The sequence below is a fragment of the Larimichthys crocea genome, chromosome XVI (assembly GCF_000972845.2).
Source record: "Larimichthys crocea isolate SSNF chromosome XVI, L_crocea_2.0, whole genome shotgun sequence".
Classification (NCBI taxonomy): Eukaryota; Metazoa; Chordata; class Actinopteri; family Sciaenidae; genus Larimichthys; species Larimichthys crocea.
Window position 1 is genome coordinate 15,624,716 of NC_040026.1, and position 24,319 is coordinate 15,649,034.

Consider the following 24,319-nt stretch of genomic DNA (forward strand, 5'->3'; position numbering starts at 1 on the left):
CTGATGCAAGCCTCTGCAACACAACATATTCAGATACTAAACATGCAAAATCAGCAGCCACCTCTATGAAGCCAGACGTTGAAATTTACTGCCTGCACTCTATATTTAGAGGCAGTCATAGAGGGGTGGAAAACTCACATTTCCTTGTTTTCCAGAACAGGGTGGCAGAAGGGCTGTTGGTCAGACCTCACCTGAGCGAGGTCGTCTAACTGTAGCAGAAGGGCTGTTTTCACTCTAAACCAGACATTTCCTCCCCGCCCTCTCGCTGCCAGGCCTGGTTCAATAAACATGGGCTTAATTCACTTTCTTTGCTCCCCGCTGCAGCTTGACAGGTGGTCCATGAAAGTGGGTACCTGGGAACGCAGCAGCAAGCAGCAGGATTTTGCTGGGAAATGTAAAACGCCGCACAGATTTCAGCCATCATTAGCCTGTGGTGATGAGGAAATGGCTCCTGCTAACCCCACGCAAAAGACTATTCCCTCAGAGTTAATTTGCTCATATTTCACAGTTATCAGCTGGGACTGGTGTTGTTGAACTGTGTTTAAACCTAAAGCCTTGTTTTCTTTCATTCTGGTCCCATTTTTCCTGTGTTGAATTTGAAATAACTGAAGTGTTTTTTTGTTTGTGCTCCCTCAGGCAAACTGCTACTACCACGGTGAGGTGGAGGGTCATGTCAACTCAGATGTCAGCCTCAGTATCTGTGCTGGTGTTAAGTAAGTTTGTCAGACATTTGTCATTTTTGTCATGACATTATCACCTTTAATTAATGAATGCAGGGAGAGAATTAATGCAGTTAACGCAATTCCAAAGGTGTTTCAAGCCAATCGCGGTGCTGAACAAACTGACGAAACATTTAGGCAATTTTAAAGTTGCCAAATTAGCTACTCTGCATTCTTTGGACTTTGAACTGTGGGAGGAAACCAGAGCACTTGGACACAAACCATGCAGGCATGGGAAGAATATACAAACTCGACACACAAAACTTGGAGGTTTGAACCCAGAACCTTCTTGCTGCAATGTAAGCAATTTGGAAATCAAGATGTAAGTCTTTCAGGTCTGAGTGCTGACCTTTACATACCGAGTTCTTTCAAGGCATAGTCGAGTGAAATGAAAAGAAGTCTCATTGGGAGAGAAACACGAGCGGTCAGAAAATCACACAGGTTTTAAACAATCTCCTAGCTTAACTCAACTTTTTTTTTTCAGAACAGCCATACTTTCTGTAGTTTCCCCTGTGCAAGGATGAGCTCACTTTCAGCTTTACCTCCAAAGAAAGCGCATTAGATAGATGTGTCCAAACTGTTGGTTGCTTACAACCTCTCTGATATTTAATATCAAAAAACATTGAAACTGTCGTCAAAAATCAGACACAAGTTGCAATAAACAGGAATTACGTCTGACTTGAGACCAACTCATAAGTCTACAGCTCTGAGGAATGACATGTCAACGGAACTCAGGAAATAATGAATTTTGCAGCTGAAATGACACCGTGTACTGTTGAAAAGCAGTGAGGTTGACATATTGTAAGACTTTAGACAAGTGAGGAGTTTCAGTGTTGGAAATACTCTGTTTGCAGATGTCAAACAGGAGTAATGATTGCAGTAATATCATTGGAAACCATCAGGAATGTTTTCAAGAACCAGCCAAATGTCTACACCCTGTGCCGAGTAATTTGCCTGATTGTGAAGCCCTTGCTGTTGACCTAATATTTACAGTATGTATTTATTTCAGTTTTTCTGTAACCTGTCTGCACAGCAACAGATGCACAGTACTTTTTCAACACAGAGCTGCACATTACTTGGCTCACTGAGACAAACTGATCTTAGTTTGAGTTGGCAGTGCTCAGACTTTGGTGGGGGTTTAGTATGAGTTCATGTGGTTGTGAGTGTTGTGCAAGGTTTGTGAGAATCTCACAGTTTATCCAAGCTCACTGCATGAGAATGTCACTTCGAATCACGTAGGCCACTGTTAAAACGTGAGAAAAGTCGAGAGAGTGGAAACAAAGGCTACATCAATGGGAAAACTAAGAGATGCTACTAAGCAGAATGTCTACTTGATCACAAAGTGCTCGTCACCAATAATATATCATCCTTTTTGGTTATTTTAGGATGTCATACATACGCCAGGATCAATTTCGTTTCAACCAAATTAAGATTAACTTTGTGTTTTCTTCTTTTGCTGCTCAGATTCTGCAAAAATAAAAAGAACATGGTGCACAACTTTGTCTGATTTATAATTTTTTTCCATGCACTTCTTCCTCTCTCTGCAGGGGTTTCATATCTCTTGAAGGCAAATCCTATGTACTGGAACCATCTGCTGATCACTCTGATGGGACTCACTGGATCTACACAGCTGAACACCTCAATTTTGCTCCTGGCACCTGTGGCCATGATTTCAACATATCCCATCCCATTGAATATGCAGACGGAAGTCCGTTCAGGGCTTTCAGCACAAGGGTAAGAATCATTAAATTGTCTGCGTTTTATATCCAGCTACATGTAAACTATACTGATGGTGTTATTTGAAAGAAAGCATCTATTATCAAGTATACTTCCATTACCAAGTTTAAAGTAGAGAGATGAGCAAATGTCCCTGGCTGACTTGAACTCGGGGAGTTGTTCGGCCCCTTAAACTCTAGACCAGCAGGGCGCCCCGTCTTCCTTTATTAATAAAACACCAGAGTTTGCCACTGAGAAGAAATGTTCTTCTGTAAAACAAATAGAAACGTATTTTAAAATCCTTTAATATATGTCATTTAGCCACTTTTGACCTCAAATAGGTCAAAATTATTAAACCTGGTTCACTATAGACAATCCATTGGAAGTAAATTGACAAATCCTGCATGTCTAAACCCTTTCCAGCATATTATCCTGCTAAAATAAGCTTAAAACACTGTGCCTGTACAGCTTCATAGAGCTGCTAGCTAGTGGTAGGCTCATAGTCTCGTTAACATTTTGATATTATGATAAAGTATGAGGTAAGGTAAGTGTTAATGGATGCCTGTCGTCATCCCTGTAATATAAAACCATGGCAACCAAATGAGCGGGTATGGATAATGGCTGGATAGAGAGTGGTAAAGTGCTCCTATTTGTGACCATTTAATTATGTGTTGAAATGACTTTGTTTCCTTCTGGATCGTCTTTATAGTGAACCAGGTGTAATCAATTTGTTTTTATTATTCCAACCCTGTTGAAGTCTGTGTTTTTAACCATTAAAACGTCTGACTAAACGGAGGCTTTTAACCCTCTCTGTGTGCTCAGCCTTGGAGTGCTGAAATTCTTTCAAACTCAAAAGCACCTGAAGCTTCCCTAGATTTCCTGTGTTTGAAACTAATTGAGCCCTTTGTCTAGTTCTCTTTGTGCTTGCCACTCAAATGCCTGACTTGGTGTTTTAATCACACTGTGCTCTGAAAAGGATGTGAAGGTAGAAAATCTTGTACCAACCAACCAAATGATGTGGAAAAATGTCTTCTTATTGTAGCCCTTATTTGGATTCTGACTGCACGGCACGGAATATATATAAAAGATTGCTCACCTTAATCCTCTTTGAAAAAATAATTTGCAATGTAGATATTGGTAAGTGTCCTGCTATGTATTTTAGAAGCCACTACTTGTTGAATTATTCACTCATTTCTTCCATCTGATCTAACAGTAGTGTCCATTAGCGATCTGGAGTGTATGGAGAGTGGCGGTTGATAAACGCCGGTGGAAAAGTACATTGGCTGTTAAGTGGCAACATTCGCTCTGAGAGTGAGATCAGGCTGCAGACTTGTACATCATGCCTTCGGCAGGACCCATCCATCCAGAATTAAACAGATTGCCTTTTAGAAACCCCGCCCTATCCCACACCCCCACTGAGAAGAAGGATAAATCATAAGACCCATGGTCGCAGGAGTCTCTATCCTCGGGGTGAACGGGGATGGCGCTGATACGTGGAAAACACAGACTCCTGTGATTTCTATCTGGCTGGTGAAGGATGGCATGGTGGACGATTTATCAGGTCAATGCAAAGAGACACAGAGATAGGTGGTGTAAAAGGTTGAAACATATATTAAAGGAAAAGGGTAGGCACACATATTATAATAGTGATGCAGCATAAATGTAAGGGACTTTCCATTTTCTTAAGTGTTTTTTTTTTTTTTTTTTTTTTTTTGCAACTGTTTAATCATTTCATTAAGTCTATATTGAGATTGAGGCCAAACATGTGGCTGTGCTGGCTAAAACATCCCGTATTTTCACATAGTTTTTATTTATTCATGCAGCAATAGGGGTTTTCTGGTGTTTTACTGTACTGTTTGACTCCTGTTGATGATTATAGGGCTGGCTTCAATGGAAAGCATTGTTTTTAGTGTTAAGAGGGCCACAAGGATTCAGCACATGCAAAGAAATCCTGACAACAGCACAAAGCAGAAGTTCCAGATTGACAGAAACAGAGAGGAAATAAAATAACAAAAGACGACGAGAGAAAGGCTCATATTGATGATTTATACCGCCGGTGTGAAAAATATGGTTTAACTCTCCTGCACAAGACGTTTTCCTCCCATGCTTTAATATGTTTGTTTTTTTTCATCTGATTACAATGTTCCCTTTCATTAGTTTAACACACTCTGCCCCTACTCCTCCTAACACAGCAAGAGATGTAAGAGTTGGAAGGGAAAACATCTCTACTAAATGAAGACAGATGAGGGAGGTAGTGGTTAAACATGCTATTCCTATGAGTGGTTTTTGAAAAAATGAAAACAGATAAGCAGATTTTCAAAAATTGGCATTCGCAAACCACAGGAGTGAGAGGTCCTGTTGGTGGCAACGAGACAATCCATCAAAAAGTGGAAATATAAAGTCTGATGTATTGCTGCTGCTGTATTTGGTGGCATGCAAGCAAACTCAGCTCAGCATGTTTTAGAGGACTGCTGCTGGTTTGATAAGCTGCGATGTGCCCTGCTCGAGGGTCGAAAGATAAAGAGTGGAGTTGGCAGGGTGCCTCTGGAGGATAAAAGTCAGATGTGGTAGAGAAGGGTACCGAGACATGATGGCTAGCTGACAGGAGCTGCACATCAACAGCAATGAGCTGCTACAAATCTCTGTTCTCACAAGATGGACATTTGGCTGTCCGAGATGTCAAACCTCAACACAGCTTACGGTGATATTTCGAGAGTGTCTTGTTTCCCATAGTTTGAGCGCAGAGGTTTATTTATTATCTTTGGAAACAGTAGGACAGCGAAGAATCTAAACACAGAGCTTCATTATTCAGTTTTCATCCTCATCTACACGTGAACCCTCCTCCATTTACTTGAAGCCTGTGTGCTGTGGTTGAATGCTCTGAGAGTTAGTAAGCTGGCCTTTGGTCTCTAATTTATTGTAGCCTCTTTCCTCTTTCTGTTCTTCACCGAGTTGAACTATACTGTTCATGTATGTGTCCTCCTCTCCAGTGGTCTCCTAGAGACTTGGTTATCACCATAGGGTGCATTTAGAGCACACTTGCCCATCCTGGCTTATCTATGGAGGAGGCAGATAAGAGCAGAGAGGATCCAGGCTGTCAGGCCAGCAAGGATAAAGAGGCTCAGGTTGAAAGCAAGCCATAGTCTGACGGCAGAACATTTAGCCAGGAGGATAGTATAGGATCTGTGAGTGTGAGTGGAAATACAGAGCTTGTGTGTGTGTGTGTGTGTGTGTGTGTGTGTGTGTGTGTGTGTGTGCAGGTGAGACAGATCCTCGCTTGTTGTGCACAGCATGAGAGCTGCATCTCCTCCATGGCCAGGGGCTGTATTTGTCCTGTTTTGGCGAAGCCACAAATCAATGTCATCTCCATACTTTCTCTTTTACTTTTTTCTATATAAATTGTGTATATGTATATATGTATGTGTGTGTATATGTGTATATATATATATATATATATATTTAACAATCTTATTCAATTTTTAAATCATTTCATTTTTAGCCATGCCAGTGGCATAGCTAATGTTGTTCAGTCCTTCTTCTTAACTGATGGATTAGATGGATTACCGATTTTTGTTCAAACATCCAGGTGATAAATATTCGATGATCTAGCACCATAATCAGGTCGAAATCATTATTTGGTTTTATTCCCAGCAGCATCAGCTAATTAACTGATTTGTTATCATGTGAACACACTAAGCTAAGATGTTAACATGAACAGCATGCCCTCTTAACATCAGCATGTAAGCACTGTCACTGTGAACATGAACACTTTAGCTCAAGAGCATTGCCTAAATGCAACTTCACAGAGCAGCTGGCATGGTATTATATGTATTGTTGTGTTTCATCTGACATGTACTACATATCTTATATTTATCACATCGACTCAGCTTGTTCTACTCTCACAACGGTGTTTTATTTGCCATAACTTCTTGCATCTGATTCTTCCTACCTGTTCGCCTTCTCTCTTTCTCCACCGAAAGAGATGAATACACAACAAATGAGATATGAAAACTCAACTTGCGTGTGTGCTGGTAGAATCAGTGTAAATGTGAAAATCTGACGATGCGCATGTTTTATACTGTTTCTTGCCCTCAGTGCAGGCAGCATTGTCCAAAAAAGGTGATTTATTAGTTAATAAGCTGCTTCCTGTAGAGTTTTACTGGAAATCTGTGTGACCTTCGCAGCTCTTACCGGGTCAGAAGTGAAGTGTAGCTGATTGCTTTGTGCTTATTCTCATTTCTGCCAGCTTTTGTGTGGAGTGGAGTTCAGGTGAAAAGCCATGTCGAGTGGCCACCTGCTAAATTTAGGCTGCCCTTTCCAGAAAGCGGCGGTTAAGTGTGTCCTCCTAATGTTGCACTTCTCTCTCTCTCTCTCTCTCTTTCCCCTCCTCTTCCTCATTTCTCTTCATCTCCTGGTTTATCATTTCTTCATTTCCACCCCCTCTATCCTCTTCTCTGACGCTCTTTCTTGCCTCACTTTCCCCCACCTCCCCCCATGTGTTTTCTCCTTTACACCCACCTATCCCCTGTCAACCCTCGCAGCATAAACGCCAAGCCCAGAGTACGACCAAGTATGTGGAGCTGATCATTGTGGCTGACAATAGAGAGGTAAGCAGAGGTCACACAGTGTCAACCTCTTCACCCTCTTCTGATCAATCCCACAGGATGAGGGCTCAGAGGTCACATACTTAACTACCCCTCCAACCCCTCGAGACATAGATTAGATGGCTTGTTGTCGCCTCTGATTTGTCCACTTACTCATCTGTTTCACTGTCCAGCTACATCTCTCATACATCATCATACACTTGACTCACAAATGAGACTTTTCCATTAGCAAAGAGAAGGAATTTTTCCATGCTGACACGAGCCATAGGTCAATGTCACATACTTTCTAGCCAAAGACATTGAATGAATGCAAGAGAAGGTGGATCTCTTTATCCTAAGCACTACTGATGGGCTCTTTGATGACAACAACTGCAGCAGAACGCCGGCAGAATTAACATGACAGTTAGTGGAGCACAGCTCTAGGACACCCCGTGAAGACATTTCTAGAGTTGATACAATGTTAACATGTCCTGAATAGTGTCTTTGATGGTATTAAAGATTCAACGAGGGGGGGTCACCTTTTTTTTTTTTCTCTTTATTCTAATGAAGGTGTTGTTTCAGTTTCAGAAGCAAGGCAAGGACATGGAGAAGGTCAAGCAGCGGCTGGCTGAGATCGCCAATTACGTGGACAAGGTAACAATCAAATCAACAGAGGGAATACAGTGTAGGAATGTGATTTATTAGAGGTCACATCAAGCCTTTTGAGAATTAACCGACCTGCGGGTGGACTCTGATTGGATTATGAATGGGTGAACATTTCCATAACTCGAATGAGAAATGTTGTGAAGACGCCGCTATAGTAAAACAGTGGCGGTTTAATAAAACAGAAGCGAAAGATGATTTATACATATGGAAACATAACATACATCATACATCGATTCATGTTTAAGCATTTGTTCATAGCCCCTCGTCATTAAACGACTATTGTATAGCATTTGTGAAGACAGTAACAGACATGTAAGAAGAGATGGATCATAAGTCATTGATCTGAAACCACATCTCTTTCCCGTCCTCCCCCTCCTCCCCTTAACCTTTAGTTCTACAGGGCTCTGAATATCCGTGTGGCCCTGGTGGGCCTGGAGGTGTGGAATGATGTGGACAAGTGTCCCATCACCCAGGACCCCTTCACGACCTTGCATGAATTCCTAGACTGGCGGAAGGTCAAGCTGCTTCCTCAGAAGCCTCATGATAACGCCCAGCTGATCAGGTAGATCTGTTGTTGTTGCAGCATGCACATGTAAGAGTAGCGTGTTCCGAAATACATATCACTATTTGAAAGGCATGATTTTATAATGAAATTATCGACAGTACAAAATTAGAGAAAATTGCACGGTAGTTTTAGATTGGGTTAATTTATTGCAAGCAAAATCAAATGTGATTGGTTAGTGCAGTGTGCAGGTTTTCATAACTAAAACACTTTCTGCTTCACCAAGATTCAATTTCCTACCTCATAAAACATTTGCAAAACCCTAATTTTGAACCAAACTAAATAATGCTGTTGAACTGGACACAGCAATAGTCTTGTATTTTGATTTGATGATTTAAAATGCAGGTCTGGTGAATAACCAACCAGCCCATGTGAGAAAGTCCAAAAAAAACCAAACATTAGTTGCTAACTCTAGCATACACTCTCCCGGGGGGATGTTTACTCTGACACATTAAGTGTAAGGACATTCTTTATGATGTGATGACCACCGTTTTCTCCCCCTTAGTGGGGTCTATTTCCAGGGCACCACCATTGGTATGGCACCCATCATGAGTATGTGCACAGCAGAGCAGTCGGGAGGAATCGTCATGGTATGTATGTGGAATGTTTGCATGCTCAAAAAACATTTATTCATCCTAAAGCAAAGGAGCCCAAAGAATATTTGATAGTTTGTTGCCCTCTACTCTGTGCCTTGTTCGCCACCTTCCTCCTGCCTGACATAATACTCTCATATTTCTCCCCTGAGTGTCTTGTGTAAGAGTTGAACTAAGGATTCCAGAGTTGATATTAACTTCAGAGTACACACATCATTGAGTTTTTTTCTTTCCAGGAAAGCTAAGGGTATGCGGGGTATCCTCCACTTAGAGCTGATAAATCAATGTGTACTGAATACCCAAGTGGAAACCATTGCTTTTTAATGAGGTGCAGCAAATGAGTGAATTTAAGGGTGCCGCATATCACAGTTTGAATGAAAACATAGGGCCATGTTGTAAATGATCAACTATTACAGAGCTGCAACCCTATACTGTGTACACAAGTCATGTTGTATTAGCGCAAGTCATGCCATTATTTTACACTCTACGTCTCTGAGTGGCTGTTTGTCTTGTGGCCTGGCTGACTGGTGGTAGGTTTTACAGCTAGTCCCCAGATGGTTCTTCACTTTTGTCCTCCCAGATGGTAAAGTGGGGACTTGGTCATTATGATCGAGGTCCACAAACACACATACATCAGGTAAGAGACATAAATGATAAGTTTCCACCCGCAGACTCTTCTGCGGGGCAAATCACGACCCTGTTGTCTCCGTTGTCTCCCTCGTTTACAGAGTACCTTTGAACTCATCAGCCAACTTCCCCTACGGGTCTCATTGTTATTTTTCTAGGCAGTTAAATCTTAAACATTCATTCTCAAACCATCTGGAAACGCCATTTACCAGCCCCGAATGGTACCATTAATTTCATTGGTGTGGTGAAACAGAACACAGACAGTGGCATTCAGTGCCCTCTTGAGCACTTTAGCCTCATCAGTCGGTAAAGGTGTTTTTTGGGGGGGTTTCTCTCCAGGAAACAGAATCAGAGTTTTTTTTTTTTTTCTTTTCTTGCATGAATCCAGGCTGCGCTGTTAGATCGCGGCGAGTACTGACAGCTGATGACCATTACTTTCAAAACCCCCCAGCAGAGCAGTTCATCAGTCTGAGCTCCACTTGCACAGCACTACTGAATAATGCACAGTGACGGAAGACTCTAGAGGCAAGGTGCTCTGACGCACGGCTCTGCATCCACGAAGAGCTGATAGCTGCCGCTGCTGCTGCTTTATAATTTATCCGGCCTCTTCATGTGTTTATGTTTTACATACCTTGCAGGAGATCTCAGCACCTCACCCAGCAGAGGCTTTCAACTCGGTATACTGTAGCTGTGCATCCTTATGCATTGTGTTGTCGAGTTTTTCCTCTGTTTTCATTTGCTAGTTTTTCTTAGAGGAAGTTTGTGTTTTTGTTAGTGTGCGTGAAGAAACACATCTGGCTCTATCAAAGTGTGCAAAGCAAGCTGAAGGTGACAGCCCGCAGTCTGCTGGTTCATTTCTCACTTCGGTGCCACAACAACAAGCAGAGGAAACGCTCTGATAAGCACAGTTCCAACAGCACTGTTTGTTTAATCTTGGCAATATGCAATTACGCTCACTTGTTTTGAGTAATGTTTCTCCAGTGGGTCCTGTGGGGAACAACAATTTGGCTAATATTAATTTTTTTATTGTTTATTTATTGTAAGCAGAAACGTCTGTTTTCAATTAGCTATTGTTTTCTGCAACAGAACTGTAAGCTGAAGAAATTTTATTATCGGATGTTGCTTGTAGCATCGTGTCTAGCCTTGAAATAAACTTGATAAATCAGTCTGAAGACTGAACAGGCTGAAGTAAAGAGATTTTAGATGGTTGGTTTCTACGTGATTGATGGTTGATTTATTTTTTTTGTTTAGGACCATTCGGACAACCCGCTGGGAGCTGCAGTCACTCTGGCCCACGAGCTCGGACACAACTTTGGAATGAACCATGACACGCCTGAAAGGGGGTGTGGCTGCAGAGTGACAGCAGATCGTGGAGGCTGCATCATGACTCCCTCCACTGGGTGAGTCACAGTGTCTATCTTTACAATTAAAAATCAATAGATCTTCAAGATAGCCGACTCTGTACTCCTTACTGCAATATCCAAAATTGGAGTTTTATTTTAGCTTTTTGGCCTTCATCAGTCTTCGGACATGTGCTATCGTTCACTGATTCAGTGTACTCCTGTGAGACCTCTTATGGTTCAGCTTTACAAATGACGTCTACTTCCAAAAACATCCGAAATTGCATCATCATAATGTCAAGCCATCATTAAGTTTGCATTCATTTTCGGTAGTCATTTATTAAATGCTGCAAGTGAAGCTCAAAAAAAGCTCAGATTGTGATCACATGCAAACATTATTCCACATGCTCCTCATTTGTGATTCATTGTCTGTCGAGCATTAAGCAAATAATGCTGTTGAACTGTTGGGCCATTTGGTTTATGGCAGATTCGACAGCTGTGCTAATGCCCCCGAGGCAATATGACTCATTCTAAATGGGAAGCCAATGGTTCAGTGACAGTGCATGGCCAAAACAGTACAGTTTTCCTGACACAATGTAGCTAATCCTTAATAGATGAAATAAAACAGAATAAGCAGGAAGCGTCCATTGTACATGTGGAACACAAACTCTGCTCCTGCAGCCAGGGAGTGACATGTTGTACTTCATGTATTGTACGAGCAAAAAACAAGTTTACACAATTGTGTTGCACCTAACATATCAAGACAGAGGTATAGTTATTTAATAGTTGCTCACCGTGATTTGTAATGTCTTAATGTCTTGTAGTAGACTGAGCAGAGAGATGTTCTGGGTGGAAACATTGGGTATCAGTTCCAACCCAAGGTCTAGTGGTCTGTGGGAGCCTCAGATTAGTGTTTATACTGGAAACATCCCTTTGTATTTGGTTTGGACCAGATCCATGAAAAACAGGGTAACACTATTCTTGATTATAGACTCATAAAAACAACACAGAAGTAAGATGTAGATTTATATTTAACCCTGATTGAGGGTATCCCTGGTCAAGGACTATGTCCTAAAATTGGCAACAAGATGAACATTAAAAAAAGAGAGAGAGCAAGAAATGCTTTCCCTCCGTCTCCTCCTCTGTCTCCCCTTGCCCTTTTCTTTCTTATTCACAGCCAGTTGAAGTGATTCTATTCTTTGAAACACATGCAACTTTAATGTCGGAAAATCTTTCTCTGCAGCTTCAAATGAATAGTTAAATACCTCTGAAAACGGTCTATTCTACAGTTTTTATGTACAGATCACCTCTCCCTTAAAGGTCCAGTGTGTAAGATTTAGGAGGCTCTCTACAGAAAATATTTAGAAATGGAATATAATATATGCATAACTATGTTTTCATCAGTGTATAACCACCTGAAAATGAGAATGTTTTTGGTTACCTTTATTTTTATATTTATAGAACTGCAATTTTTCATTGGAACCAAGAACAGACAACCTGGCTCTAAATAGGACCGCTTGCATTTTTCATGCATTTCAGGGCCACCATAGTTTCTTCTTAACATCAGGTAGGAGAGAGAGTAATGTGAGGGAGCTGCAATCAGCAAATGTCATAAACTAATACACACTGTTTCAATACATGAATACATACACATACATGAATATTTAGGGTTTTGTTCTTACTACAGCTTTTCTTCATTCTGGCTGACAAAAGAAAGAAATGATCTAACCCTTGGTTTCAAAGTAATCCTCTCTACATCTCCTTATTGCTCCATGGTGCTGCTCTATTTAATCCAAGATTAAGGAAGCAATACATTTAAATAAGGATGTTTAGGAACTCCATATTCCCTCATTCTACTTCCTTGGTTAATTTCAGGTCAGCACCACATACTATGCCTGAGGCTCACTACATCTCCCATAGGTCTAACTCAAGCCATTCGCAGTCCCGTGCTGTAAAGTGCAATTTGGCCGCGCATATGGGCTCTGCTGCAGTCACCTGAATGTTGTTCATCATCCGGCTGCTGGGGTTATTTGTTTATAGCAATGACTTCCATGTTTTTCTAGGCACACGACCAGCTCTTTTCAAAGCACAATGTGATTATACAGAATGCCTTTTCACAAGGCCAGGACTTGCACGAGCTGGTACAAAAGCATCAGACCATGCATTCAATAATTGAAAGTACTAATTGAAAGAAACTCGCCTACATTCAGTCAGTGTGGAGTACCTTGTGTTTTGTTTTTGCTGTTTTTGTATGATCTTTCATAGTCACTGATATATACAGACAGATAACAATCAAGCTCTCCTGGCATTGCTGTGGCTCCAGGAATTGAGCAGAGGAGTTAATGAGATCCAGTTCATCATTATTACACTGGGTTGGGGGGGGTTGGGGGCAGTAAAACTACAATCTGTCCCAGTGCCAGCTGCACATCTGCACAGAGCACTGCTTGTTTCCTGCTCACATTGGTCACGGCCAATTGTCGCGTCTCCATCTCCATCCATCTCTCCATCCTCCCATTAGCTCCAAATGAGAACAGGCTGGTGTCTCTCATCCTTTGAGAATATACAGTAACTCCTTCAAACACACACACACACACACAAACACACGCACAATAGCAACTGAGCTGATGTTGGCTACTATAGGCAGAGGAATATTTATATATAGATGACATATCCATCTCTCCAAAAGACCAAAACAGGAACTCTGTAAGGTTCTATAAGGTTCATAGTTTGATGGCCTGCTTCTGCTTCTTTACTAAGAAAAAAGGTTTAAAACAATGACTCGTGCACATTTTGTTCCAGTCGGCGTACCAATTGCATTCTGACTTTGCATCCCACTCTGAAAAAAAAAACATTGTATATTACCACCTTTTTAGATAAATGGCTCCAAGATTTGTACTAAAACATCAGAACTGAGTTGTGAAGCGGGTTTCCAGATGTATGCAGACGATGCTTTTATTTATGCATCTGGTACTATTTTCTCAGTTTGCACAAAAGGTGTGAAAATGTTGCAGGATTTACACAGCATGGTTTAATTATTCACTCTGTTAAACATTTTTTTAATTAGTTCTAAAATGACCAGACATGATATTCTGTCACTTGCCATCAGCCAAGCTGAGATGTTGATGGAGGTATTTCAGGATGCATTATTAAGACAGCGTTCGTTTACTGATGGGTCAGGCTCTAAGTAAGATGACGACTGCAGTGCAGAATCACCGTCAGACAGAGATTGATATATTTCTCTTGTCATAAAACAATCAGGAATCACAAGAAGCGAGTCTAAAGCATGCCATGGAAATGTGACCCATGCCCTGCTGAAGAACAGGAACTCTCTAGTTTGCTTTGTTTAATTGGGTCCATAGGGAAATCAATGTGAAAATGCTCCTCAGTATCTACATCGTAGGCCAGACTGCCAGGCACCAAAGGCCACAACAGATCACATCACCTAATGTCATCACATACATCTCAGGCTCTACACACACAAAGGAAGCCGTAAAATTAATATTAAATGTGTAGTGAAGCAACCATGGTTTTGAATCACTTGCTTCACATATGAAATATTTGTCATAGTTACAGTTGTCACAGTCAGGTTTGAATTAGGCTTTAGACATGCCAGGAGATCAAGGTCTTCCAAAATGTCATAAAACTGTGATAACAATGAAGATTAATAATTAAATATTTGCATGTTTCATATTTTCTCTCAAGGATGCTGGAAAATGTTTTGGCAGATGCGTCACTGGAAAGACCGGCAGATCTGATTCATAGGCTGATCAGAGTTTTATGCTTAAGAAGACGTGACATAAATTGGCTGTGCGGGATGTGCTGGATGGGTTTCCCGACATTCTCTGTGATCTGAACCGCAAGGACAGAATGGCTAGAAGGAGAGAGAGTGCCCTGGCCAGCTAAATATAAGTGTGTATAGTTAATGTGATACTTTGCCTTAAAGGTTTTCTAATCATTGGTGAAATAGTGTTGGATAGATGATTATAATCTGCAGCAAAATCATATATAAACATGACCTCCACGAAAGAAACACATGTAATTTCTTACGACTGAAGGCAGACTCGACTGCAGTAGTTTAATTTAATACTGAATTTGCTGAGCAGTGTCAATAATAATGTATGGGGGCGGCGTTTTTATAAAACTTAGCCTTTAAATTAGTTTGACATTGTAGGTCAGACAAAAAGCAGGTCAATGAAAAGCAGACACATGGCAAAAGAAAGAAACAGAGTCTGCATGAATGTACATAGTTTTGGTTGTGAATTGTCATAAATTCCATTTTTCACCACAAAATGTGGGTTACCTGACACAGTTAATCTACCCCCCTTTGTCTGAGCAGCTGGGATTTGAGCCTTAAGCTCTGTAGTATGATCTCAGTGTGGGGCAGATCATAGGGGCCTGTAATAGATCTGGGAATGATTCCTTATCACCAGACCTCCCACTCCCAAGCTTTGTTTTTGCCATTGCTGCAGTTTAGTCGCAGTGATTGCTTCGTACACTCTATCAACCATCAAGTGAAGTACCTCTGAAGCTTAGGAGCCAACTGTCAAATACTGACTGCAGGTTAGAGATGAACAGAACACACAGAACAGAGAGGAATTGATCCCATAATGGAACTGGAGCATGACCAGGTGGGAAATAATATAGCACTATAAAACTAAACTCATCCTCTGTTGCGCCAAGAGGATGAGAACAAACCTGAAGGTATCACAGTTATACTTGGTGTTTATTTTTGAGGTGGTGGCCCAGACAGTCGTCATCTAGTGTGTCTTTAGTTCACCATGAGGCCCCAGATGTGCCCAACGTGACCGGCCCTGGCACTGCTTTACTAGCCCTGGGGACTGCAGCTGCTAAATGCCATATAGTGCAATTCATCGGTGCCTGTGCCTTTTCACAGCCATTATTCCACCGCCAGATCGTTGCAGGGTAGACCAATTATTTATGTATTGCCTCTCATAAAGAACAGCTGGATCCTGAGCCTCTCATGTATCTCAGAGCCCCCCCCCCCCACTCCCAAAGGGGGAAAAAAAACAGGGATGTGAGTGTTTGTCATGGATTGTAAGGGCTGGTAACAGAAGAGCAGGACTGAGTTCATGGAAATTGAATGAATGCAGCAAATGAGGGGTTGCAACTTGAGCAAGCAATTTTGGCTCAGGCTTGTGGGGCTAAGAGGAAATCAACAACAGCAGTTGCTAAGGAAGTGGCCTGCCTGTTGAACAGCAGCCTTGACAGCTGTTCATCATAGCAAGATCCCCTGAGGTGCTTATAGACGAGGAGAGGAAAAAAAGGGGGCACAATAATGGCTGTTGTTACAGCTTTCCTTATTGCTCTTTCCTTTTGCCATTTCGTGTCATTACAATCCACTCTGATCTTTTCCTTTAATCCAGATCTGTCTTTCGAGGTACCCCACTTTCACCTAACACAACCCCTCGATAGCATCGATGTTACAGAGCAACGGGCTCTGTGTTTAGGGGCGGGGGGGTCAGCAGCAGGGGCTGATGTAAGCCGCCTCCACACATGGCAAGCAGAGAATGAGGTCATGTCAAAACATTCACAGAGTGTCATGACATATTTAGAGGCGTATTAGATGTGAAACTCAATCAGAGAAAAGCACAGTTTGAAAAGGATGTCGACACTGAGCTACATAGGAATGCATCCTTCTCTGGAATGGAAAAACTCCAGAGAGAAAGAACGGTAGTTTTGCAGCTTCTATATCAACAACAGCCAGTGGGTTTGAGTTCAAGGCCTTCGTGGACTTTATAGTTGAAAACAAATCGACATCTCCACCACATTTAAACTCATGTATCACTCAAATAAACACCTCAATGAGGTGCATTTATTGGACTGCCAAAGACTATTATATATGACTCCCCTATGATGCCACAGCAGCTCAGGCTGTGTGTGAATTGGCACTTAAAACTCTGAAACGGACACTTTCCGTATTTTTTTTTTTTTTCATGTTAAAAAAATAATAATTTAAAATGAATGCCTACACAGGTTTATGAGCCAAGTGGGCACTGCAGTTTTAACTGCCTCTTCAACTCCCGGCATCCAGCTATTGGATGAGTTGCGGCTGTTTTAAAGAAACATTTGGGCATCTAGGTTCACCTGGATCTCTCACATATTATCTCATACCTGCACTCATCTGTGTGTACAAATACAAGTATGGTTTCTAAGTGTGATGTAAGTGTGACTATTACGTACAGATTCACCCATTCTGACCCCTGTTAGACTGAATTTTATGGTGTGGGTGGAGGTATCAAAAACCTCATATGGTGATTTTTTTATTTTTTTATTTATATCAAGAGTCACATAGAGAACAAGATACAATCTGCACATATTCATGCACACTCCATGCACACACCCACTGTCGTCTAAGGCACTATATTATCACAGAAAAGCTCAATAAAGCCACATGAGGTCTGTAACAAAGCTTTTGGCAGACAGAGCCCTGGGCTGTGTGCTTTCCCCACGGAGCAGACCACCCTCTCTGTCCGTTCCAAAAACAATATTAAAAACACACCATCCCCCGTTTCTCCCAAATTTATGGGTGTTGCAAGTCCTGTGAAGGAAGCACTTTTTGGTTTTGAGATTTTACGATCCCCTGTCTCATAAAATATGTCTTATCAGATCTCCCTCCCCGTGGAGGGAGAAGTCACTGGGGGCCACATGCTGGTGGAGCTTTGGAGAGGTTGTTGAGCTCTAGTGGTTAATTGATTTTCTGATTAGTAGCAATTAGCGTTGATTACATCGGAGTGAAAAGGACCCATGAGGGGGGTATCTCAGTCGTCACCCTCCCCTCTCTCTGTTTGTGTCACTCACGAAATATTTCTTTCGCTTGCAGGTACCCTTTCCCCACGGTGTTCAGCAGCTGCAGCAAGAAGGACCTGACGGCCAGCTTTGAAAAAGGCGTCGGGATGTGTCTGTTCAACATGCCAGAGGTCAAGGTGCTCTATGGTGGGCAGAAATGTGGCAATGGCTACGTGGAGGAGGGAGAAGAGTGTGACTGTGGGGAACTTGAGGTGAGAGCGCTATAATTGTGTTTAAAAAAAAAGAAAAAAGTGTTTTTACTCCACGACCTCCTGCAGTTCTTCAGCATTCTTGATTTAAGGCCCTTTTGCCAAAATTAAAATCTATTTCTGATGTGCAACCCATAAATCATTGTTAATTGTGCTTCCCGCGTTTGAGAAATTAAATAAGCAGACACACTTTTGAGGGGTTTCTGTCGTTTTCCTGACAGTAGCATAGAAGCCCAAAGTACAAACAAATGCTTCACCTTGTTTTTGAAGCTAAAGGCACAGAGCTCTCTCTCTCTCCCATAATGCAAACAGAAGTCTCCGGTAAATGAGCGTAGAGACACGAGTGTGTGAATTTATTCATTCTATGCACTGAGGAGGTGTTTGCGAGGAGGGCCGTCTGATCATGATACGATTCTCTGGGAGGAAACATCGCTGACAGCTTCACGCTGTCAACTGGTGAATTATTTAAATGACTCTGCATTGGCATGCACATACATAATGGTGGCACACGATGCTAACTGCTGCGACTGTTGGATGATAAAACAGTTAATCATGATGCAACTGACAATCAGCAGAGGCAGGCTGACAATAGCAGATTTATGAAATATGAAGGAAACATCTATTATGATTTGGAAGGATATTTTGCCTCTATGAGAGATTGTCTTGTTGTTTCCTGCGATTTGTTTACACCTTTACGCCCGGAGAATCTTTTTGTGAGCTGTTAACCCTTCAGCAAAGGTCAGGCTGAAAGTGGCCTTGTCATTCAAAACAAAGAAATGACATAAACCCTGCAGGCCTACGCCAGCAGTGATAATAAAGCTCTCCACAGAGTTGAGCGGCATCATGCCAACCCAGGCCAGATCAGAGTGCTCAGACAGCACCTCTCTCCACCGTTAAAAAGCCTCATTAAAAAAGCCCGGGTTCTATTTTTCACAATCACAGGCTACTTCTGTTCAGCGTGACTCCGCCGCCTCCTTTGGCCCCGGGGACTGTGGGAAAGGCCCTTAATGGGCTTCAGGCTAAAAGAAGTTCTGGAAGGCCCATCATGTCAGCTGTGTGTCCCCTGCCAGCTCCATCCATCTACTTCCCCCTGACTCGTACTACACTTGGTTCTACAGTCTGTTCAGACTGCGGCTTAATGGCACAAGGGAAAGAGCTGGCCCTCAGGGGTTTAGTTAGTCTGCCTTTGTGTGAGATCATACATGCACAAGCATTCATACATACACACACACGTGCACATCTCCTAGGCTGAGCCTTGATTGAATGCTAGCGTCTCTGTATCAGAAGGCGGAAAGTTGCTGATTGGTGCGGGGCATGGTTCATGATAAAGGCTAACATGAAACAGATGGGCCTCCATGGTGTGATGGGAAATGTTACAGAGATTGAATGATACAGGTACTGTGTGTCTTTCAGTGCACTGCAGAATTCAAGAACTTCTTATCATTATTGTAGGATGATCACATCTTTTGTTGTTGTCATTATTCAAAATAAATAACCACATGAACCACCTTTGACATTAGATTATTAAAGAGTAACTCCCTTAAGGCTGAAAAGCAGTGCTTATCCTCTGGGTGTAGTCAAAAGTATGCTGTGTTGCAGCTGTAACTACACCCAGCAGTGATGTCACTATGTCCTTGAGTACACCTGTGCGTCACTGCAGCAAGGTTCAAAGTTCAACCACTAGAGGTCAACGAAGACAGAATTTTCAGGGAGTGTTGAGTTACTCTTTAAATCAGTTTTTGGCTTGAGCTAACAAGAAATAAATTCTCAAAGGTTGATTGCGTGTTTGCCACAAACAAGACAAGCAAAATGGCTTGGCTTTCAGTCTGGTTTTATAACTTAAATCCCTAAAAGTTGAGCGCGACTTATTTTAGTACAGAGAAGCATGCATGACTTGGGCTTTTTCCCGGTTTTGTGATTAGTTAGGGCCACAACCTGCCGGTGAAGCTACTTGTACTAACATGCTGTATCTTTCTCTACAGTTCTTTTTAAAATATGAAAGCCTACTCTCAAGTTCAATTATCTTGCATTATAAGCTCAGATAGTGTCTGACGTTTTGGCTTCACTGACTGCCATTGGCAGTTTTTTGGTACTAGTGTACTAGCCAGTTTGTCGAGATTACACAATATTTGTGCTTGTGTGTCGAAGGGATTTGTGTGTTTTCTTTTCTCCTTATTTTTCTATTTCCTTCACCATCTCCCATGGTTCCAGGGGTCTAAATGAGCTTGTAAGTCCTGTCAGATGGAAATAATTGTTGATTTTAGAGAAGTAGAAACTGCTGTTTTTTTTATTTCCTCTGCCAGGTTTTTTAGTTGCTATGGAACACGGTCCTGCAAGGGCTGCATCCCCTCTGATAACAAAGTCTGAGCATTTGCTCCAGGGTGAAATACAATCTCTTTGTGCTGAGTTAATTCCTCTTTACTTTTGTTCCCACTCACTTACATTGGGTTTCTCTGCTTCCCTTCTTTTTTCTTATACATCTGAAGGAATGTATGAATCCCTGCTGCAATGCTACTACCTGCACCCTGAAGGGAGATGCTGTTTGTGCACACGGACAGTGCTGTCAGGACTGTCAGGTAGGATATACACTGATTAGCCAGCCATGACACAGTTTTTGCACAGGCATAAAGTGTTTTCACTTAATTCTTAAACACCTTAAGCTCAATTTGGCAGATATTTCCAGCTCGTTCAGCTGAGCACATACTTGCCTAAGCTTCATTTGTCTTAATGACTGTTGTATGCTGTCAACATTCGAGTGCAGCTGAAACCAGCAGGCACCCCATGCCGTGAATCCAGTAACTCTTGTGACCTCCCTGAGTTCTGCACCGGTACAAGCCCTCACTGCCCCTCCAACGTCTACCTGCATGATGGCCACACCTGCCACAACGTGGACGGCTACTGTTATAACGGCATCTGTCAGACTCACGAACAGCAGTGTATCACCCTGTGGGGCCAAGGTATGTGGAAAGACCACTTGCTGGCTCATATTGCCTATGAATGGTTATGTAATGGTCACCAGATTTTTTTTTAATGTCTTTTATTATGTTATGTAGGAGCAAAGCCAGCTCCAGGAATCTGCTTTCAAAGGGTAAACTCTGCAGGAGACCCCTATGGCAACTGTGGCAAGGACTCCAAAGGCTCCTTTGCCAAATGTGAAGTGCGGTAAGACCTGGTGTTTCTATAGAAACCTATGAATACATTTAATTACCAGAGAATGCAGAGAAGGGCAGATAATGTAGTTACTCTGTGTAGGGAAATTGTCCTTGACGTGAATGTAACTGATGACTCATACATGACAGGACTTTTTCAGTGTTAGGATGGATGTGATTGAAAAAACAGCAAATCGGTTGCGGCTTCTTAAATGTGAGAATTTGCTTTGCATTCCCTTGTTTTCTATCAGTGCACACTGTATATCTTTGTGTATTTGACTGTTGGCTGGATTAAACAAGCAATTTAAAGATGTCACATGAGACTTTGTCAACTTGGGATGGTCTTTCTTCATAATTTTCTTGACTGAGCTATTAATCCCCCCCAAAATAAACATGAACTAATGGAAAAAAATGAATTACTTGCAGCCCTAATTGAAGGTTACAGTCACTCGGTGACATGCAGCAAGTTGCCAAAACTCTCAGGTTATTGTCTGAAAACAGCATAAACAAGCCGCTTGTGCTGCAGTTTCTTTAATTGGACACCAACTGAGAGAGGGAAAAATAATTGCGTGCATACACATTTGGGAAAACAATGACATGTTATTCAATTATCACATTGTTATTCTCCCTGTTGTTTGTTCTGTTTACAGAGATGCTAAATGTGGCAAAATCCAGTGTCAAGGAGGAGCTAACCGCCCAGTAATTGGCACCAACGCTGTTTCCATAGAAACAAACATCCCCTTGCAGGATGGCGGAAGGATACTGTGCCGAGGTACACATGTCTACTTGGGTGATGACATGCCCGACCCCGGCCTGGTCCTGACGGGGACCAAGTGTGGAGATGGAATGGTGAGCTGTGGATAGAGATGACATGCAACACACAAATCATTCTAACGTACAACTGACTGTTAGCAATGGGAACAAAGTACATTCACTCAAGTGCTGTTTACACAATATTGCTTATTATTCTCAGTCCATTACATTAATACACGTCCCACTTTGTACTACGCTGCATTTATTTGATGCTAGATTTGGTTGCAAATTAAGCGAATGCCCCAGTTCATCACAGGGGCAAAACATAGAGACAGTCAACTATTCACCCTCACATTCACACCGAAGGGCGAATTAGAATCACTGATGAACCTTTTAAGTGCATGTCTTTGCACTGTGGAAGGAAAAACCCACTCCACACGGAACATTCTTGCTGTGAGGTGACAGTGCTAACCACCGCAACACTGTACCACCACCCTAGATAGAAACATACACAATATAACACACAACAAACAATATATACTATATTTTTGACGGAGACAAAAAGCTTTTAGTGAGTGTTTCTATCTCAATTCAATACTCACCTGCCCATATGCGCATCATTCTTATTGATTACTGTAGTCATTTCTCCTCTGAATACTGGCAGGTAAAACATTCCCTTTAAAATCAACTGTCTTTTTAGTAATTCCCTCTCTGTGTTTCCCCAAGACTGCAGATTTTAGTTGCTCATCCGCTCATTACTACAACCAAAAACTGGTCTGTGAGCATTGTTTTAAGACAGACTTGGAAAAACTGTAAATCTGTAAGTGAAGGATTGAAATGCTTCTGACACCACCATTAAATAGCAATGGTAGCTATCTGTGAGAGTGCTAGAAAACACAATATAAATATGTTGTCCAAAAGCTGGGAAATAAGAGTGGAAAAAGTGATGTGGAGTGACGGGCCATGACTAAGACGTTCTAAGAAGCCCTTCAGGGTGTGTCCTGTCATTTCGGTCTTGCACAACCTCAGACACTTAATTGACTTGCCATTATTCAGTCTATTTGGCTTCTTCCAGTGGTCATCAATTCAGCCATTGGTCACTTCAACGATACAGTTACTCCATTTAGGGTAATTTACTTCTCTATGAGCCTCCACCCTTAAGGAGGATCCAGCATCAGCCTTCATCTGTCAAGGGTTCTGGCATTACTCTGTGCCCACACCACAGTGCTGCCAAGTTCATCTTCACATTCAGCCTGGATATATTTGGGTGTGGCGCTTTTAGGAATGCAAATCATATAACTTTTAAAAGGCGGTGTTAAATACATTCTTGAAAAATCTCATTGTTAAAGTAATTATAATTCACGCTATGCTGTTTTATAGCGTTTTATCAGTTGCAAATTGAAAGAAATAGAAGCCTGGATCTGTTAAAAGATTAAAGGGTGTAGAATATTACTGAAATGCTCTTTGAGCTCACACTGTCAATGTTTTATATCTTTGTGTGCGTCAGATGTGTCTGAATCGTCAGTGCCAGAACGTCAGTGTTTTTGGTGTGCATGAGTGCTCAGCCAAGTGCAGCGGTCGAGGGGTGAGTACAGCACCTTTTTTTCCATCCTACTTCAGTGTTGTGAAGACCTGCTGTGATAACCCTTCCCCACACAGATCAGTTGTTTATTTTTGATCCCATTCCTCCATCGCACAGAAGCTCATTTTGGCTGCGGTATGTTCAAAATACCCAGTATACCAGTGGGTAGGGAGCTGTTACAATGCTTTGCAATCAATCATTCTGGATGCTGAAAGGTTCAATCAATTAGATATAATGGCTTCATTTATGCTCAGCTTTAAGTGCCATTCATCATACTCTCAGGCAGTCGTCCTTGTCCTAAAAACTGTGTTGAAATCTGAAGGCCAGGCTTTATTTGACCAGATCGCTTGAAGCGGTGACACACAGTTTGACTTTGAGCCGGGGAGCATGGATATTGGATTTTTCTTACATGCCACCCATCAAACGTCTATGGGTGGTCCTGTTTGAGATGAAAAATGTGGCTTTGTGGTATTACCCTTAAATTCACTGGTAGGTCCTAGAGGCTTTGCCTGTGACTGGTTTAAGTTTGTCCTTCATCAAAGCGACAGAGGAAACAGTTTTTATTGTCTCTTAAAATGAAACATCTCCAGTTATTATACGGTCATATTTGTTTGTCTAGTTCCAATTAAGACATATCTATAAAGGACTGTTTTACTCGCACTTGTATGGACAGATTAGATCAAGATGTTTCCTTGGAAAGAGGCCCTCACCTGCTCCACATTACCCTGCTGGGGAATCCTCTTAGACTTTACTATTCCCATACTCTGCAGGACAGGAAGACTAAAGTGAGAGAGATAAAAAATGTGGTAAAAGTTTGCTCTTGTTTTTATACCAGACGTCTTTGCCATGTGGAGCGCAAGGAACATCTGCATTTGAGAATTTTTCTGCTTTTCTGATTCATTTTTTTCCACTTTTGAAATTATTTGGACTAATTGCTGAGTTTAGATTTAAAAAATGTAAAAATACACGTAAATTTATATGAAAAATGAATTGAAAAATAATCAGCAGATTAA

At 41.7% G+C, this 24,319-nt stretch overlaps 1 protein-coding gene across 1 annotated transcript in view; it reads left to right on the forward strand.

Annotated features, from left to right (window-relative positions):
* Positions 1–24,319, forward strand: part of adam12a (ADAM metallopeptidase domain 12a) — a 71,957-nt gene that overhangs the window by 40,053 nt on the left and 7,585 nt on the right. The window contains exons 5-17 of the mRNA XM_019278746.2: positions 637–713; positions 2,267–2,453; positions 6,977–7,042; positions 7,601–7,672; positions 8,077–8,246; positions 8,752–8,836; positions 10,718–10,866; positions 17,648–17,825; positions 20,309–20,398; positions 20,584–20,779; positions 20,876–20,984; positions 21,622–21,820; positions 23,232–23,309. Of these exons, the coding sequence (XP_019134291.2) occupies positions 637–713; positions 2,267–2,453; positions 6,977–7,042; positions 7,601–7,672; positions 8,077–8,246; positions 8,752–8,836; positions 10,718–10,866; positions 17,648–17,825; positions 20,309–20,398; positions 20,584–20,779; positions 20,876–20,984; positions 21,622–21,820; positions 23,232–23,309 (1,656 nt within the window). The remainder of the gene's footprint in view (positions 1–636; positions 714–2,266; positions 2,454–6,976; positions 7,043–7,600; positions 7,673–8,076; positions 8,247–8,751; positions 8,837–10,717; positions 10,867–17,647; positions 17,826–20,308; positions 20,399–20,583; positions 20,780–20,875; positions 20,985–21,621; positions 21,821–23,231; positions 23,310–24,319) is intronic.